General features: G+C 33.2%; 1 protein-coding gene and 3 long non-coding RNA genes across 4 annotated transcripts; 3 read left to right on the top strand and 1 right to left on the bottom strand.

Annotated features, from left to right (window-relative positions):
* Positions 1-818: 818 nt before the first annotated feature.
* LOC108453735 (transcription initiation factor TFIID subunit 5-like) lies at positions 819-6828 on the bottom strand. Its single transcript, XM_017752020.2, has 19 exons — positions 6526-6828; positions 5750-5831; positions 5595-5673; positions 5399-5496; positions 5258-5314; positions 5066-5153; positions 4869-4978; positions 4265-4372; positions 3939-4090; positions 3183-3293; positions 3025-3094; positions 2878-2917; positions 2526-2690; positions 2284-2360; positions 2032-2148; positions 1571-1836; positions 1364-1459; positions 1202-1274; positions 819-1121 (listed from the first exon to the last, which is right to left on the bottom strand). The coding sequence occupies exons 1-19, from the start codon at positions 6687-6689 to the stop codon at positions 1068-1070; spliced, it is 2007 nt and encodes a 668-aa protein (XP_017607509.1). The 5' UTR covers positions 6690-6828; the 3' UTR covers positions 819-1067.
* A 4450-nt stretch (positions 6829-11278) lies between these two features.
* LOC128295164 (uncharacterized) lies at positions 11279-12592 on the top strand. The gene is made up of 2 exons (XR_008285492.1): positions 11279-11984; positions 12299-12592. It is a non-coding gene; the product is annotated as an uncharacterized LOC128295164 (long non-coding RNA).
* An 865-nt stretch (positions 12593-13457) lies between these two features.
* Positions 13458-14008, top strand: LOC108488717 (uncharacterized). The gene is made up of 2 exons (XR_001871805.2): positions 13458-13493; positions 13788-14008. It is a non-coding gene; the product is annotated as an uncharacterized LOC108488717 (long non-coding RNA).
* A 556-nt stretch (positions 14009-14564) lies between these two features.
* LOC128295494 (uncharacterized) lies at positions 14565-16798 on the top strand. The gene is made up of 3 exons (XR_008285940.1): positions 14565-14684; positions 15151-15234; positions 16441-16798. It is a non-coding gene; the product is annotated as an uncharacterized LOC128295494 (long non-coding RNA).
* Positions 16799-17744: the final 946 nt, after the last annotated feature.

Here is a 17744-nt window from a genome sequence, read left to right as displayed (position 1 = left end):
CAAATTTTAGTATCTTTTATGCGCTATCTGCATGCATCTATGGTTGAAGGCTAATGTTTGAAGAGTTTAAGTTATATATGCTTTCAGTGGAATTTAAAAATTTTACAAGCATAAATGGGTATAGTAAAATTATTAGAAAGTTGTACAAGATGGACGATGATTTATGAATTTAGAAAATTATTAATTTTAACTTTGTAAACATAAAATGTAGTATTATTTTGAGTAGTTGTAGATAAAAATTAAAAAGATTTTAAAAAGAAAAAAAATATGTTTACTTTGAAGTAAACACAACACTTGAGGGTTTCAAAGAAGGCTTGGGTGCTGTTGAAAATTGTGTTATTTATTCATGTATTATATTTTTACCTTTTATAGGAAAATATTCTTTTAAAAGAATTTGTGAATTTTCTTTTATAATTACATTTATCAAGTTTTACTGACCAAATTTCATATTTGAAAAAGATAATATAAAAATAACATGGAATTTAACAAAATGTTTTAAGATTCAGTGTTTACCTTATTGGTCTTGTGTTGTATAAAAAAGAAAGTAATCCTCAACGCAGCGTTTGCGATAATGATTCATAACTAAGATCTTCAGTCAGCAGAAGGATGGGTGTTTTAAGGTTTTTCTATTGATAAAAAGAAAAAGTATTAAATCCTCAAATACCTAATCAAAGTAGATTTTATTTCATTCCAACTTACTGCATCAAAATAATTACATTTTAATTTAATAATAAAGACAATAATAAGTTTAAATCATATTTTATCAATTATTTACTATTAGTGAATCGATGGTTGGGGACTATCGTCAAACTGATAGATTTAATTGGGTTCTGACTGCCTTCTTTTTTTATTCTTCTAGCCCTAAGAAATTTCATTGTTTCCAATTGCTCAATGTTTGAAAGCTACTTCCCAACAACAACAACCATGAATAAAATTAATTAAATACACTTCAAAATTCAGTTCCACGACGAAATAAAGGGGCACAAATCTCTGTATTCGACTTCTGCTTTACCAGTTAACATCTCCAGCGCTGAAACATTATTGTAATCATTAAGTGTAAGTTAACATTAGACGTTCTTAGAGAGCACCCCAGCCGCAAACAGCAGATTCCTCCTCGAAAACTGCACCATATTCCAATTTAATATACACAGTGGACCAAGTTAAACATTGCATACTAGGTTGAGAATGTGAATTAACTTACCCGCAAACTATACACTGGACTAGACTTGGTTGCCAAGGTTTTCAACGATCTCAGTCTGTTGGGATTTCCACTCCTTTTGTTCATTCACATTCCAGGCAATATTTTTAGTTTAAAACTTCAAATAAACATATTAGAAGATCAACATTCTTATATCTAACTTACTTGTCTTCATTTTTCGGGGCCTTTGTGCTTGTTGTGACATCCCACAATTTTACAGTGCAATCAGCTGATCCAGATGCTAGAAGCGTACCTTCACAACTGCATGTGCAGTAACGGGGATGAATATCAAGGCACTAACAGGTATCAACATCTAGAAACAAGTGAATTTCAGTATATGATTTTTGGACATATAGGAGTAAGGATTTCCACCTGAAAGCAAGTGACCACACGCAAGAGGTGTGACCCATCAAAGGCGTAACACACCGTCCACTTGAAAGGTCCCACATCATGATTGTGCCATCTTCATCACCAGAAGCCATATAGCGGCCGTCAGGTGACATTGCTAGTGACAATATCATACTCCTATGACCAATGAAAATCCGAACACATTCTCCACTTTGTACATCCCACAATCTTACTGTTCTGTCACTAGAGCCTGTAGCAATATAGTTGCAGTTGGCATGCCATTGCACGCACTGAGACAAGAAGGTTAAACTGTTTATGATTGGATTTGAAATATGATACAAGAGCCAGCACACTTTCAAAATTACAAAAAAAAATTAGAAAGCTCTAAAAGATAGTAGACTTTATTCAGACAGGGAAAATGGTGCCCACCCAGGTTGATAAAACATTTAGACTAGCAAACCAGAGAAAGGGATATCATTACTTACGTCAACATCAGACAAGTGTCCTGCCATTATTCTCAAAGGTTGTATTCTATCCATTGACCAAATCCTTGCTGTTCGATCATGTGAAGAGCTGGCAAAATAGTGTCCTACAGGACTAAACTGCAGGAGATAAGGAAAACATCGAAATGCATTAGAGGCAGAAGGGAAAATCGGTCTCATTCAAGAGAGCAAAAGTAGATGAACTTTAGTAAAGTAAGACTTCATCAAACATAGAGGAAGATCGATCAGTCATACCTGAACATCCCATACAGGATAATTATGACCCTTGTAGCAAACAAGATTTGCATTTAGTTTTGTGCTCCACAAGCGAACTGAAACAAGTCCATCATTAAGGTCCCAGGAGTTAAAAAGAGTATAGTAACAAAAGCAAAAATATTTAAAAAGGAAAAACAAGGGAGGGGGAGAGGGAGACTGGGGGGAAAGTGAAGGTGAAGGTGGAAGTGAAGTAAGACAAATGGGAGTGGAATATATCGTACTTGTTGTATCTGCTGAAGAGGAAAGAATAAAATCACCAAGAGGACTAAAGGTGGCTGAATAAACTGGTCCTGAATGACCCTGAAACAATGTATAGGATCTTTTCACACCATTTGGTCCTGCAACATGCTCACTTGAAGTAGAATCATTTTCACCCTGCAAAGTAGCTGCCACTTGCACTAGTTTGTGAGAATATCTATGTAGACTTAGACTAATTCAGTCAAACAGAACTACAAAAATGGTATATTAAAATTGCAGAGTCAAACCCAAAGAAATTCCAAATATTTTTAGGGCAAAACTTCAAGAGATACTGCAATGATCACAGGGAGATAAATACAAATTATTTAGACTTACAACTACCAGCTTGTTGGCCCAGCTTTGCCATATCCCAAACCTGTGGTGCACAAATCAAAATTAGAAACCAACATGTTTCCAAAATAAGTAAATAAGACACCAATAAAACAGCAATTATATATCTTGCACACTGATTTAAGATACAACCTTCAGTGATGAGTCTGAGAACCCTCCAGCAACCAAAGATCCATCCTGGGATATTGATGAACAGTTCAAACTGAAGACAGATTAAATAAAACACAATAAGTACCTAGAGACATTAAAGGTAAACATGACCATTAAATCAGTCAATTAATAGACATTACCCATTATGCGTGTTGAGGAACGTATAAAAGCTGACAGATGGCAATGCAACGCTACTCAACTGTACACGGTTTCTTAAGTCCTCAAGTATAGACTGTTCTACCTCTGTAGACCTGAAACAATTAAGAAAATAATTCAAAGAAATAACATGCAACATAGCAATCTCAGCATTATTGCTTTTGCCATAGATTTCACATTGAGAGAAGTCCACTGCTATGTGACAGATTATTTCACAAGCATTAGCTGGTAGGAAACAGACCAAAAAATGCATTTCAAGTTCTCACAGTTCTAATTCCTTGGCCTAAAACCCCACACTTGCATCTGGGAAGTACAAGGCCTAGAGAGTCTAAAACCAAAACAAGACAGAAAGTAACAACAATAAAGTCATTTGGGTGAAAAAGTTCCAAGATCTGTATAAACAAATTTTAAACCCTTAAATATTAGGAGTAATTGCAAGGGTGAATGAGTGACCTCTTGACACAAAAATCATAAAAAAGAGAAATCAACAAACCATGGTAACTTCTGTTTATATTCACGTATCATATCCTATGAAGAACTGGCAAAAAAGCATGCTGATAGAAATATTGCACATCCAAGTTCAATTCCACTAACTCTTTTCCTTTCATTTCACAGGAGAGTTAAGACAAAAAGTTGATAATTCCGTGATGGTTTTAATTCAGTGAAGGATTAGCACACTACATTAAGCATCAATCCTACATCTGAAGAAAACAATGAAAAGAGGGAATCATTGAAAATACATTACGGGCAAAGTGAGCTCTGGCTTGACTCGTGGTGCAGCAGGGGTGGGTTTAGCCTCAGGGCGAGCACTTTTTGCTGTCGCATTAACAGCTTTGTCCTTTTTCAACTTTTTCGTTGAAGCACCTTGCTTTCCACCTTCAACTGATCTTTTCTGAAAAAGAAACAGAAAGGACAAAGACACAATTGTGTGTATTAGTTAAACAGCAACTTCATTAACCCAAAAGTATACTTGAAAAATCAAATATAAATTAAACGTCAAACATATACATTTTAAATGAAGAAAGGAAAATAAGGAATTGTTACAGGGATTTACAACAATATGTACCTTACTGTCATCTACATCCCCTTCTTTGTTCTCTGCTTCTGTCTTTTCAGAATCTGAAAGCAAACCTCCTTCCTTCTCCAAACGTTCTTCTAAGGAGTCTTCTAGTAACTATGAAAATTATATGAGCCTCAAAATTAAAGACAAGTAGAAATAAGTGAACATGAATGCACATGTATGTCTGTATAGCTGCTACTCAAAGCCCAAGCGATTATGAGCCTCAAAATTAAAGACAAGTAGAAATAAGTGAACATGAATGCACATGTATGTCTGTATAGCTGCTACTCAAAGCCCAAGCGAGTGTTGGATACAGATATGTGCCTACCATGAGGATGCTCATTTTTTTCCCAAGTTTTCCCATATATTTGGAGTATCATACATATCCTATACTCTTATCAGAATACATGTTCAACAAGGTGTCAGACATGAGTAATTTAAGGGGAAAAAAGAGTCCAATTAACATAGCTATGGAGTTTGATGATAGAGATACGATTTTAGCATAGAGCTTACGGCAGTAGGAACCCCTTTGCTTCAATGATAGAGAATTATATGTGCTAAATCCATCGAAAATTCATTTAAAGAGATAATTACAAGAACAGTGACTCACTCCCCAATGTATTTCTTTCTGATTTATCAGACTAGCTGCATCCTGGCAGCTTCCAATTAGTGTTACAACCTCTGTATCATCAGAAATTGAACCAGGTTCTACAGAAGTAACTGCAAGGAAACAAGACAACTGTAATCAGATAGTACACCTTCTTCTCCATGTGTTATGCAAAACATCAGCAATGAAAATGACATCACCTTGGAAATTGATATGTTCATTGATGACCCCCAGCATAGCAGTGGACTGTGTTTTATGCAAATATTGCAGCAGCAGGTCATATGAATACTGCCAAGATGATTAAGACAACAGTTCAGGCAGTTCAATAGGAGAAGGATAGAGCCTGACTAATATCATTAGCAGTCATAAAATAAAGAATTTGCAGCAGTTACCTGGCATATCTTGATGTTAACTTTATTCTGCCTAAGAGAACGAGCGAACTCCATCTCCTAATTAAGAAAATAACTACTAATGAGAAGAGTAGTGATTCTCCTAGTTAAGCTAAATACAGAAATAATAGGATGTCAAATAACCTCCAAATGAGACTGCGAAAGAACGCCTTCCAGCTTTTGAAGGTCACGTGAGTGCATCAGTTCATGGTCCTCGTGAAAGGCATTAAAAAAGGTTCTAGCTGCAAAAGAAAGACCGAAAATGTTTGAGAGACAAACCTATCAGATATATTGTGTAGGATACATGAGAATGATAAAGTCAAGTTAGTTTAACACATACCCTCTTGCAAATGTCCTTTGGCCACCAGATCCATGAATGAATGTATAAAGACTGGATAAAGCACACGAAGCAACTCATGCTGCATACATTCAAAATCTAGCTTATGCCCACAGAAGTGAAAACACATATCAGATGACCAAATATCAAACCAATACCTTGTATAAATCTAGTGAACTATAAGTCCACGACCTCAGTTTGCTATACCCATCCTGGTACTGTGCCACATCATCCTCCGACCTGGAAACAAGCACCTTGATATTAAAAGAAGCAGTGAAATGCAAACAGAAAGGAGACAACAAGAAAATATTCAGATCCTTCATAGATAGCGTTCTTCTAATTAGCATTCTTTACCAAATTGTCTGTCATGACTCGACTCAGCCCACTGGACATGGGCAGTGTAGTGAAAGAATAATCCAGAATTGTCCTCTTTGGATAGGCACAGATCCCTCAAGGTTTTGTCACCCTCATGTGCACCTTCAGAGATTCGAACCCTGTCTCAACACCCAAAGAGGACAATTCCGGCTTATGTGAGATTATGTTCTCACGACATGACCCATGCTCTGCGAGATGAGTCGGGTTCTGACACTGTCAAAATAGGCATTCATGCTGACAAGAAATTTGACTAATTATTAACCCACACTTAACTTTGGCCATCACCTTGGACATTTCTTAAGAGTTCAAAAGTCGAAATTTGCATGTTGAAAGATAATATAAACTCAACTTCTCTGGAAATTATAGCATTCCACATGCTTCTTATCAACATTCTTCATTTTAATGTTTTCTAGAGTTTATATTTAAGTAAAATCAAACATGAATAATTGAATATCAAAACAGATTTCACCTGAATAAAAAAAAGTTAAGCAGTTGACAAAAAGAATGCAAAAAGAGAAAGAAAACCGGAATGGAGGGTTAGGGTTTGCATTGAACTTACTGGGAAAAGTGGTGAATGAACTTAGCAAGATCAGGGTCGTTGTGGAAATCGATTGGAGCGGACTCCTTGTTCTGAAGATCCTCCAACAATTGCTCCGCTTCTTTGAATCCTTTCTTCTTCAAATAAGCTGCCACGAAGCTATTCACAGCCTGCATATTTTCCATTTTGGATTCTACCCCTTTTTTCAACAATAACAAACAATTCTTTACCAAAAAACCAAAGCTCACTCTCTCCTCTCTGCTCTTCTCTTTTTTTTCTTCCCTTGTTTTGTTTCTTTGAGCGACGATGAATTAGGGATTTTATATCTGGGTTCGTGGGCGGATTCGAAAATCATTTAAGGGCCCATTATTAATTGGACCATTTTACTGTTCATACCCATAAATTGCAATATTAGTTTTTAATAGCCATAAATTTAGCCCTAATATTAACTTCTTTTAAGATTTTAATTTTAATTTTTTTATTACTTTGGCTCTTCATCTTTAAATTTTCGTGAAATTGTTATTTTGGACGTACAAAATTTATTAAATTGTTAAAATTTTAACAACATTGACATTGTTGAGGGGAATCAACTCTTTTGGGAGAAGTCTTTGAAGTGTCGTTTGTCGGACAACCAATCGATCCTTAACAACTGAGGGAATTGCCCCTGTCGAAACCATTTTTTGAAAGAAAAAGGTCGACTTTAAAAAAAAGAAAATGGATTCGCCGTCAATCTTTTTTGATGAGGTGTGATCGGGTCACCTCGTAAAATAGATGTTTTTAATAAACAGTTTTGATTTATTAAAACAACACTTTTTGGTCTACAAAATTCGAGAAAATGAGTTTGGGAGTCGGTTACGTACGAAGAAGGATTAACACCCTCGTAACACCCAAAATTGGTACCTAATTGATTAATTAATGTCCTAATGTCGAATGTTAAAAACTTGAAAAAAATTAAATTACAATCCATTTTTATTAATGTTTGTTTTGAAAAATGCTTGAATTAAGTTGAAATGAGCATCAAAAACCCTCTCTTCCTGATATAACAAAATGCCACATCTCGTAAGTTAGGATGCGATGTTTGAATCCTCGGGAATAAGTTTACCTTTAATTTTTATTAAAAATTTTGTGTATTTTGAAATCCAAAAGGATATTTGGCTATTTAAGTTTAACAAGAAAATCGGAACATCGTAAGTTAGGGTACGATTTTTTGAATTCTTGAAACGCGAAATATTGCCTTATTTTGAAGATTTTCCTTTTGAATAATAACGAGTGCAGCACTTCACAATGTGAGTTTATTTTGTTTGGAATAAAACGATCCATATTTGGATAAATACATTTAAGGTTAATGCGCAATATGATTTAAACGAAATGAAATAAAAGGGAATATAGGGCATGAAATAATAATACATGAATTAAATGCTATGTTAATGAATGTCAACAACACGAATATATTAACAAATAATTTCTAAGACACATAATGGAAATGTTCACATAATACACTATTTTAAGATATCGACATTAATAATCGCAAAAAAATGAAACGATATAATATGTGAAAAATTTTGAAGTAAATAAAAGGGTTTAAAATAAATAATAAATGAAACAATTATAAATAAAGAATATAAAAAGGGTTTCAAATGAATAATGTATAAAAACTTAAAATAAATAATAAAAGGATTTTAAAATAAGTAATATAAAAATTTTAAAATGAATAACATATAAAAACAGTTTAAATTAAATGTCATATATGAAAATTTTGAATAGATAATATGTGAAATAGTCTAAAATAAAGAGTATATAAAAATATTTTAAAATAAATAATATATTGAAAGTTTAAGGTAAATAATAATGAAAATGAATTTAAAACGATTAACATATAAAATAGTACAACTAAAAAACATATAAAAGATTTTAAAATAGATAATATATATAAAATAATTTAAAATGAAAGATATATATGAAATATCAAAATAAATAATATGTATAATAGTTTAAAAATAAATAATATATATAAAGTCTAAAATAGACAATAGTTTAAAATACATAATGTCGAAACCATTTTTTAGATTTAAAAACGGGTATCGACCTTTCGAAAACAAAACGTGGAGTCGCCACCAATCTTTTGTTTAGGTGTGATTGGCTCACCTGATAAAACATTTTATTCTATTTAAATCAATTTTGGCCTACATAAATTTGAGAAAACGGGTTCGGGAGCCGGTTACGTATGGGGAAGGATTAGCACCCTTACTACGCCCAAAATTGGTACCAATTTGATTAAGTACTGTCCTTATGTCTGAGATTTGAAACCATTTTTGAAATATGGTTCCTTCAAAAACATTTGAATAGCTCAAGTTGATATTCAAAATTCTCTTGTTTCAAAGGAATGCAGCATCATATCCAACACGATAGGACACGATCCTTTATTCCCTCAAGAACATGATAAATTTTTTATTTCCAAAAATTTATACATTGAAAATTACAACAGGATGCCCAATCATTTAGTCCAACGAAAAACCGAAACCCAGTACGGTAGGGCATGATTCCTCGAACTTCCAAACATTGAACATTGCCTTGTTTTAGAATTTAAAGAATACGAATGAAATTCTAAAGGAATATTTGATTATTTTGAATAAACGAGAAATCGAAACCCAACACGATAGGGCATGGTTCCTCGAATTTCCAAGCATCAAACATTGCCTTGTTTTAGAATTTAGAAAAAAAACACGTGTGAAATTCTAAAGGAAGGTTCAATTATTTTGAACAAACGGGAAATCGAAACCCAGCACGGTAGGGCACGATTTCCCGAATTTTCAAACATCAAACATTGCCTTCGTTTTAAGGAATTTTTAAACGAGTAATTAAAAAACCAACTTGAAATACATTAATTTGACTTGAAATAAATATGGAATAATTAGTTTTAAAGAGTTGAGAACTATAAAGTGATATTTGTAAACCCAAAAAGGAAAAATAAAAACATAAGATAATATGCATGTATGAAGTACTATGATGGATGAATGAATATAATCCATTTAATCAACTAACAAAATAAACAATTAAATTCAACCAATCTAAGAAAAATATTTTCAATTTTCTAAGCATAAATAAAGAATGATCCATATAATAGAAATACAAAACGGAAATAATACACAACAATAATATACATAGCCTAATACAACACAATTAAATGCCAAATATGCAAAACAAAATGAAAATTAAAAAATGTATGAGACAAATTTAAAAGGATGAACACATAATATATTATAAATGAATTGTTGAATTTGAAACTATTTGTAAAAACAAACTAAAGATATATATGCATTCATTAAAATATGCGTTATAAAATGAAAACTTTTAAATCAAATAATATCGCATGTAAAAATGTTTATTAAAATACACTCAATAAAGAAAAATTTGATAATATGTAGAATGTGAAAGTATAGCAAGGATACATAATAAGATATAACTTTAAGAAATATACATAATAGGTTCACAAAACATATATATATATATAAATAGATTTGGGAATTATTAGTTGTAAAAATTTGCATGAAATTAATAATGTATATAAGACTAAATTAATTTTTCCATAAGTCATATGTGTAATGATTAAAAAAAAACATAATTATGTATATAATAAAAACTATATGTACAAACACACGAATTTAGTGATGTATAGATCAAACATAAATACCAATATGTATATATATATAATAATAATTTAAAAAAACACAAGACATGTGAGATTTTCCTTTAAATAACATCAATACATACTATGTAAATAACTTTAAAAGAAATTACATATGCAAAATAAAATGAGATTAATAATATACATAGAATATAAAAGGAGAGTAAAATATATAATAAAATATGAGATTAGGAAATACTTATACATATAATAGATTTAAAACATATATATATACATAAATAAATTTAGAAAAAAATATATGCAAGAATAACATGGAAATAAATATGTATATAGGATTAAATTAGTTTTGTTATATACGTACCAATATATACAAAAGTGTTTGAATGAGATGCTGTATAATATATTAAAATAATACAATATAAAGAATTTCAAAACAATAATTTTATAAGCACGAAATAAATTTTAAAACAACAATTTAGCCATTGAAATAATATATGTACAGATATACACAAAAATATTTAGATGAGACATTATACAAAAATATTAAAATAACATGATAAAACAAACTTCAAAATAATTATACAGATGAAAACAAAGCGAAATAATTAAAATAGATTAACAAATATACCTAGATTGATTTTAGAATATAAGTATTTCCAAATAAAAAGTTCAACTAAATTAATACATGTACACAAGTATATAAAAATATTAAAACGAAATGCTATATAAAACGTCAAAATAATATGATATAAAAGAATTTTAAAATGGTGGTTCCATAAAAAACAAAGTGGAATTATTAAAGTATCTCAACACCTATATAATATCATGAACTTTAAAATAATGAATATTTTAAGTGGAAAGTTCAATTAAAATAATGTATATGTATAAATGTATAAAATATTTGAACGGAACATTATGCAAAATATTAGAACAATATAACGTGAAGATGTTAGAACAATATATATTTTTACAAAATAAAATAAATAAAGTAATCTCGACACATAAAAGGTTTAAGCGAATTCTTTTAAAAAAATAAGCATTGGATAGATAATAGACTTAATTAAAACAAATTTAAAATAAGAGGGATAATCTGTAAATAGAATAAATTATTGGGAAGACAATAGGGACCAATCGTGCGACGCGTGCGAATTCACAGGGATCAAATATGGAAATTTTCCAGGTCCCAAAATGCTTCATTAAGGCACGGACCCATTTGCAAACATGCGCGAATTACAGAACCAAATTTAGAAAAACGAAACAAAATAAGCGAGGCGCAATTGAATGCTCGTGTGAAAGGGGAGGACCCATCGTGTAATTATCCCCTCACTGCAGAAGCACGCGGATCCCAGGGGCAATCGGGTCGGGTCAAATCAGGTGGCCCTATACGACGCCGTTTTGAAGCCATTGCAAAGGGCTCTAAACGACGTCGTTTGATGATGTATAAAACAAAAAAAAAAACCTAAAAACCTAAACACCTAATCATTCTTCAAAAAGAAAAACAAAAAAAAAAGAAAAAGAAAAATAGAAAGCCCTAAATGCTCTCTCAACCTTCCCCCTATTCTTTCTCGCCCTCAAACTCTGGCCTTGGGGACTGCCGAGTTCATGTCATCGGACACCAACGACTGCACAACCGTCTGTGGTGACCTTAAAACGCCCATTTTCGAGCTCTCTTGGAGATGAAGTCGCCGGCCTTCGCGAGGAAAGTGAGGAAAGAGAGAAAATGGGAAAGTTTCTTTGAAACCCGTCGTGTCGTCGAACCCCGAATAGGACCCCAAGGGATTTTGGGCCTTGGCGCCGAAGAGAAAGACCTACGGAGGAAGACGAAACACCTCCAGTGAGTGCATATCTTCCCCTTCCCTTTTTATTATCATTCTTTATCAATGTATTCAAATCCCTTTTTTTGCTTTCGGGTTTAAAAGAAAAATAGAATAAAAGCGAAGAAAAATCACCTTTTCTTCAATCTGATTTTTTATTGTTGTTTTTTATTTCAACCTCCATGTAAAAAGGTTACATTTTTTGCTCTTAGCTATATAGCCGAAGTAATATTCATTGTTTATTACTAGATTGCTACTCTATTTGCCATTGTTGTTTCTGTTCTGTCTATGTTTCTGGTTTGGTCTGCTGGCTTTCCTTTTTGCGTATTTGCAGGTCTATGTAGGAGGTCAACGATGCGGAGGTTACCATTTTGGTGCAACGAGACAGGAGAGCCGAGCCTTGGGTGTTGGTCTTACCGACGAAGCACGTGGGTGGCAGAAGACGGGTACGGCGCACTAGGGGAAACTAGGGTTAGACTTGGCTGAGATTTGGGTTTAGGTTGGGCCTATCGGGCCATCCGGGTTTGGGCTTAGTTGGGTTTGGGTTGGGTAAGATTTGGGCTTTATTGGGCTGTTCTTGTAATTAGATTTCAGTTTATATTTCTGTTTTCTTTGGGTTGATTAACAATTCTGGGCTCGAGTAAATTTGGGTACCTACACATAATATGTGGAAGAACTTAAAATGAATAACAATAGAACGATTTAAAATAAACAATAGAACAATTTAATGATATATAGAAAATTTAACAAATGAAATATAAAACTGTTTAAAATAAATAATGTATATAACAAAGGAATAAATAAAAAATAAATAAAAAGGATTAAAATCAAACTAATTAAGGATAAAATTGGAACAAAAATGAAATTAGAAGTAAAAACTATAACAAAATAAAAACACGGGGTAAAAAAAAAACAAGCGCGCAAGGTTTGAAGACTAATTGAGAAATTATTCCCGAAGTTCTCTGCGCACCGTTTCACGCAGGACTGAAGTGAATCAAACACAAAACCTTGGGGCAAATTAAAAACACAAAAGAAAAAGCAAAAGGGTCACATTGAAAACAAGTGGCAAAACGGAAGGACCCGCAGCGCAAATAGCCCATTTGGCTTTAAAAACGCGCAGATTCTCTCCAATCGGGTCAGGTCGAACGCCCCCCAAAACGGCACCGTTTTGAGGCGTGGGGGGGTCCAAAACGCTGTCGTTTTACACGGCTATTTAAGCAAAAAAAATTTAAAAAAATTCATTCTGTTGCTTTTTTTTAAATAATTCAAAACCCTCCCCCTCTTCTCTTTCTTTTCCTCTGTTAGGGTTTCAAAAATCTCTTATCGCACAGCACCGGACCACTGTGGCTCCACTGCGAGCGACGGTCGGAGCCACGCAAAGATCAGATTTTGGCCTTCTTTAAAGCAGATACGAAGGCAAACCTTCCTAGTCCAAAAAGATTGAAGAAAAAAAGGACTCTCCTCCCTTTATTAGTCTGATTTCAGAGCCGGAGAAGAACTTCCGACGACGAAACCGCGGGATGGCTCAGGTAAGCTTTTACTCCTCTTTTCCTTTTTATATTTTTATTTAAAATAGACTTGAAAATAGAAAATAAATAAAAAAAGGAAATCGAAAAGAAAAAAAAAGAAAACAAAATCCAAAATCAACCTTTTTTATTCTGTTTTGCTTTTGATTTCTTAATGTGCGTAAAAAAAATACAAGGGAAATATTTCGACCTTTATAGCCGAGTTACAGACTGTTAATCTCTATTGTTTTGTCTTTTTACTATTGTTTTTCCTATCTTGTGTGTGCCTCTTTGCTGTTGCATTTACTTCTCTTACAGGTGTTAGAAGCGTGGGAGGCGACGACAGACACTGGTGGCAGAGGCGTGCGGCGGCTGAAGTTTGGGGGGCTAGGGTTTGTTTGCTGAAATGTTTTAGGATAGTTGGGCTAGGGTTTAGTTTGGGCTTGTAATTGGGTTTGGGTTATTATGTAATGGGTTGTTGTTTGGTTTGTGAATTGGGCCCTGATATTTGTAAAAATGGACTGCGAATTTTGGACTTTTGTGATTTTTTTTGTGGGTTTTATTTTTTGTTTTATTGATTTGGGCTTTTAGGCCAAATTTGGCTATTACAGCCCTTGTGTCGGGGTTTTTACCCCAGCCCCTGTGGAGAGTTGTATATGGTTCACAGAGGGGGCGCCTTGGGTGGTAGAGATATAACCTGCAAGACTCGAGAGAGATGTCAATATAGAGCGTGTAAATAATAACTGAGCTACCTAAGTGTGAGGTTGTATGACCGATTTAGGCCTAGTGTAAGCAGTGGTTTGGGACCACTATTACGAGGCCGAGAAAATTATTTTAGTATTATTTTATGTGTTATAATATGATTTTATAAGTGCATGTTAATTTTGGTATATTAATTTTAGCGATTTCTAGTCCAATTTCGAAAAAGGACTAAATCGTAAAAAGTAAAAGTTGTGTTTTAATACCTAAAGGTGTTAAATTGCCTTGTATCTTAAATTAGGGTCTTTAAAGTGAAATTAGGCCATTGAAAGTGTGATGGCCGGCCATGGGAGACAAAATAGTTGAAAAGTCAAAATTAGACAAAATAGTTTTATTATTAACAAATAAAAAAAAAGAAAAGAAAAAGCTATCATTTTTCTCTTCCCCTTCACCGAAATATGCAGCAAAGAAAGAGTTTTGAAGCTGGAAAATTTCAGCAACATATTTCCCTTGCTTGTAAGTGATTTTAATGTCTTTGCTTGATGATTTTGTATTTTGGAACTCCTAAAGCATAAGCTTTCATATGAGGGACTTTTGTGCAAGATGATAAAGAGTCTAGGGTTTTGCCATGAATATATATGTGTTGTTTGCTGTGTTTTTATGGAAGATTATAAGTCCTAGTTGTCTAATAAACAACTTTTGTGAAAGAAATTGCAAGAAAATACCTTAAAAGGGCTAAATTGCTAAGTTGTAAAATGAGTTGTAAATGTGTAAAATAGTTGAAATTATGAGTTGCTATGGTTGTGAAAATGGTTCATCTAGACTCAAGGAGTAAATAAATGTGATAAAAATTAATTTACGAGCATTGGGGCAAAAGTGCAAATATGCAAAAGTTTAGGGTCAAAATAAAAATTTGTAAAAATATGATTTTAGACCCATATGAATATTGTGACTGATTGGTAGGCTAAATGTGATGTTATAGATGATGAAAATTGAGACTTGGACCTAGAACGGAAAGAAATCGATTTATGGACGAGTATGTCCTTTTCACATTTGTGGTATCGAGGTAAGTTCAGTATGTAAACAATACCATGCTATACATGTATTTAAATGTTATCATTACATGAATTGTACAGATATTAATGTGTATGTGATTAATAGAAATATGATAAGACAAAGCCTTAATAGACGAGGAAAAATCCCGTTTGAACCTTAGGAATAGAATAGGATACGAGTGACATGTCACTAGGAATTATGAGCCTAGATGACTAGCTCGAGAGTGAGCATTGAAATGTCATGAGATATGAGGTAGCTTTAGCTACAATTGAGGCACTTATGTGCAAAGGCTTTTCCAGTATCTAATTAGTATTCCAAGTGTTCAACGGGCAATCCAAGGAAAGAGTTAATGATGGTCCCAATGAGGTAAGTCATTGGTGAGTATGCACTCGAGTTATGTTACGAGTTGTGCAAGTATGTATACTAATCCTATGAGAATGCCTTGATATGTGATGATCTATGATGCATAATATGTGTTCTTACCATGATGGATAAAATGGTGTTGTATTAATATTATGAACAATGATCATGAATGAGTAATTTAGCCTTGACAGATTTGAGTTACTGCAGTAGTGTAACTTTGAAAATACACTAAAAATAGTGAAAAATGAGTAAGAGGCAGAATAAAATATGGGATTAAAGCTTAATGAGTCTATTTTTACATGAAAGAAACAGAGGAAGAAAAAGAATTCCATATTGTTTGATATTTGAATTCTTGTGAAACAGGGTCTGAATGAATTCGAGATCCCTATTCTAACTTTAGAAATTCACCAAAATTGTACAAAAATTATTAAGAGTTATACCTTACATGAATGGATTCCTTATTGAGTCTATTTTATGGGAAATAAACAACATGGTCGTTGGAATTTTGTACAGGGAGAAATTTGGTTTGTAGTGCACAGGGGTCAGAGTGGTCATACCCTGAAACAGGGGATACTTTAACTAATAAACTGTACTATTTGGCTTAACCAAAAATTCTGGAAATTTTATGAAAGAAAGGAAAATAAATCTAGTTTCATGGAAAATTAACGGAACTTAATTCGGAGTTTCGTAGCTCCAGATATAAATAATTTAGTGACCGTTGCTCAGAAAGACAACTTGTAGTGAACTTGAAAATATGTTGTAAACATTGATAAAACAAGTTAATGAGTTGCTAATTGTTTTCATATGAACTTACTAAGCGAAAGCTTACCCCCTTCTTTCCCATGTTTTCTAGAGTTTCCAGGTTAGCTCGGGTTGGAGGCCGTCAGAGATATTATCACCCTATCGAGTTAACGTTATCGGAGTAAGTAAACTCAAGTGATTCGAGTCTATGGCATGTATAGGGTTTTAATGTGTGAGTATGTAATATTATGATTTAGCCAAAGGCATTGGCTTGTTATTAAGGTAGTATTAGTCATGTAAATTGGCCTATGTCGGCTAATGACATTATGGGCCCATATGATTATTCTTATGCAAGTATGTTATTATCTCTTGTGATGTGGCTTACAACATGTATGCCTAGAGATTGAATTGAGATTCATTGATGAGCTAGTAACTAATGCAGGATTAAGTGATTGGTAAATAGTTAATAATGCTTCATGAATGGTTTGTGATGTAATGATAGTTATGTCTAGTATGTGGTAATGATATGGGCAAATTCTATAATATTTATTACATAAGAAAATAACTCGAGCATAACATGTTTGTAGATGTTTAAGAGCTCATTTATGCCACGTTGTATGTTATTGGATAAGTATGTAACTACGCATGTGGTGTGAGAGTGACAAAAGGCTTGATAATTAGACTATTTCTGGCCACACGGCCTGAGCACATGGGCGTGTGAAGCCTTAACGCAAGAGATTTTTCTAAGTTTTTCATGAGTTCTCGATTGGGTCCCGAACCGCCCCGAATGCATGTATTGGGCCTCGTAAGCTCGCATAAGGGACAAATTGCATGTGAAAAGAAAAGTTTTTAATTATTTGAGATTTCATGGCCCTGTTTAGTATGGAAGTGTTAGTAAAAGTCATGTAGCACCTCGAACCCCGTCCCGGCGTCGGATGCGGGCGAGGGGTGTTACAGAGGTGGCTCGAACCACCAACCTGGTACTTATATAACCTTTGCAACCATGGTACCAGTCGGCTGCCCAACAAACGACACATTGAAAACTTCTCTTGAAGGAGTCGATCCCCCTCAACGGACATGACAACCTGCATGGTACTCTACATGCACTTCATTAATGAATTGGATAATTTTTGGAATATATATACAAACTTTTTTAAAAAACTTGTTGAATAAATTAATTATTTTTATTAATTATTTTGAATTTTTATAAATTATATGTTGATTGCCATACGAGTTGTCAAATTAGTGTCATTATAGTTTTAATAATTTAGTTAACTTTTCCATCTAAAAACAACAATTTAATTAAATTTTAAAGATTGAGCATCAAAATGATAAAAAAAGGACTAAAATGAAAAAGAAATAAACCTAAAGAATTAAAATTTATCATTATATATTTTAGTTTATTTTTCTCTAGCC

This window comes from Gossypium arboreum, chromosome 7 (assembly GCF_025698485.1).
Source record: "Gossypium arboreum isolate Shixiya-1 chromosome 7, ASM2569848v2, whole genome shotgun sequence".
Lineage (NCBI taxonomy): Eukaryota > Viridiplantae > Streptophyta > Magnoliopsida > Malvales > Malvaceae > Gossypium > Gossypium arboreum.
Note: the sequence above shows the minus strand (reverse complement) of the source record. Positions and strands in the feature narration are given on the sequence as shown.

What these genes read in the sequence shown, in the direction of transcription:
- LOC108453735 (XM_017752020.2), bottom strand. Translation starts at nt 6,689, where the DNA reads ATGGAAAATATGCAGGCTGTGAATAGCTTCGTGGCAGCTTATTTGAAG. An exon ending in CAAAGGACATTTGCAAGAGG is followed by an intron (nt 5,497 to 5,594) that starts GTATGTGTTAAA and finishes TTTCTTTTGCAG; the next exon opens with CTAGAACCTTTTTTAATGCC. An exon ending in TCTCAGACTCATCACTGAAG is followed by an intron (nt 2,918 to 3,024) that starts GTTGTATCTTAA and finishes TGTGCACCACAG; the next exon opens with GTTTGGGATATGGCAAAGCT.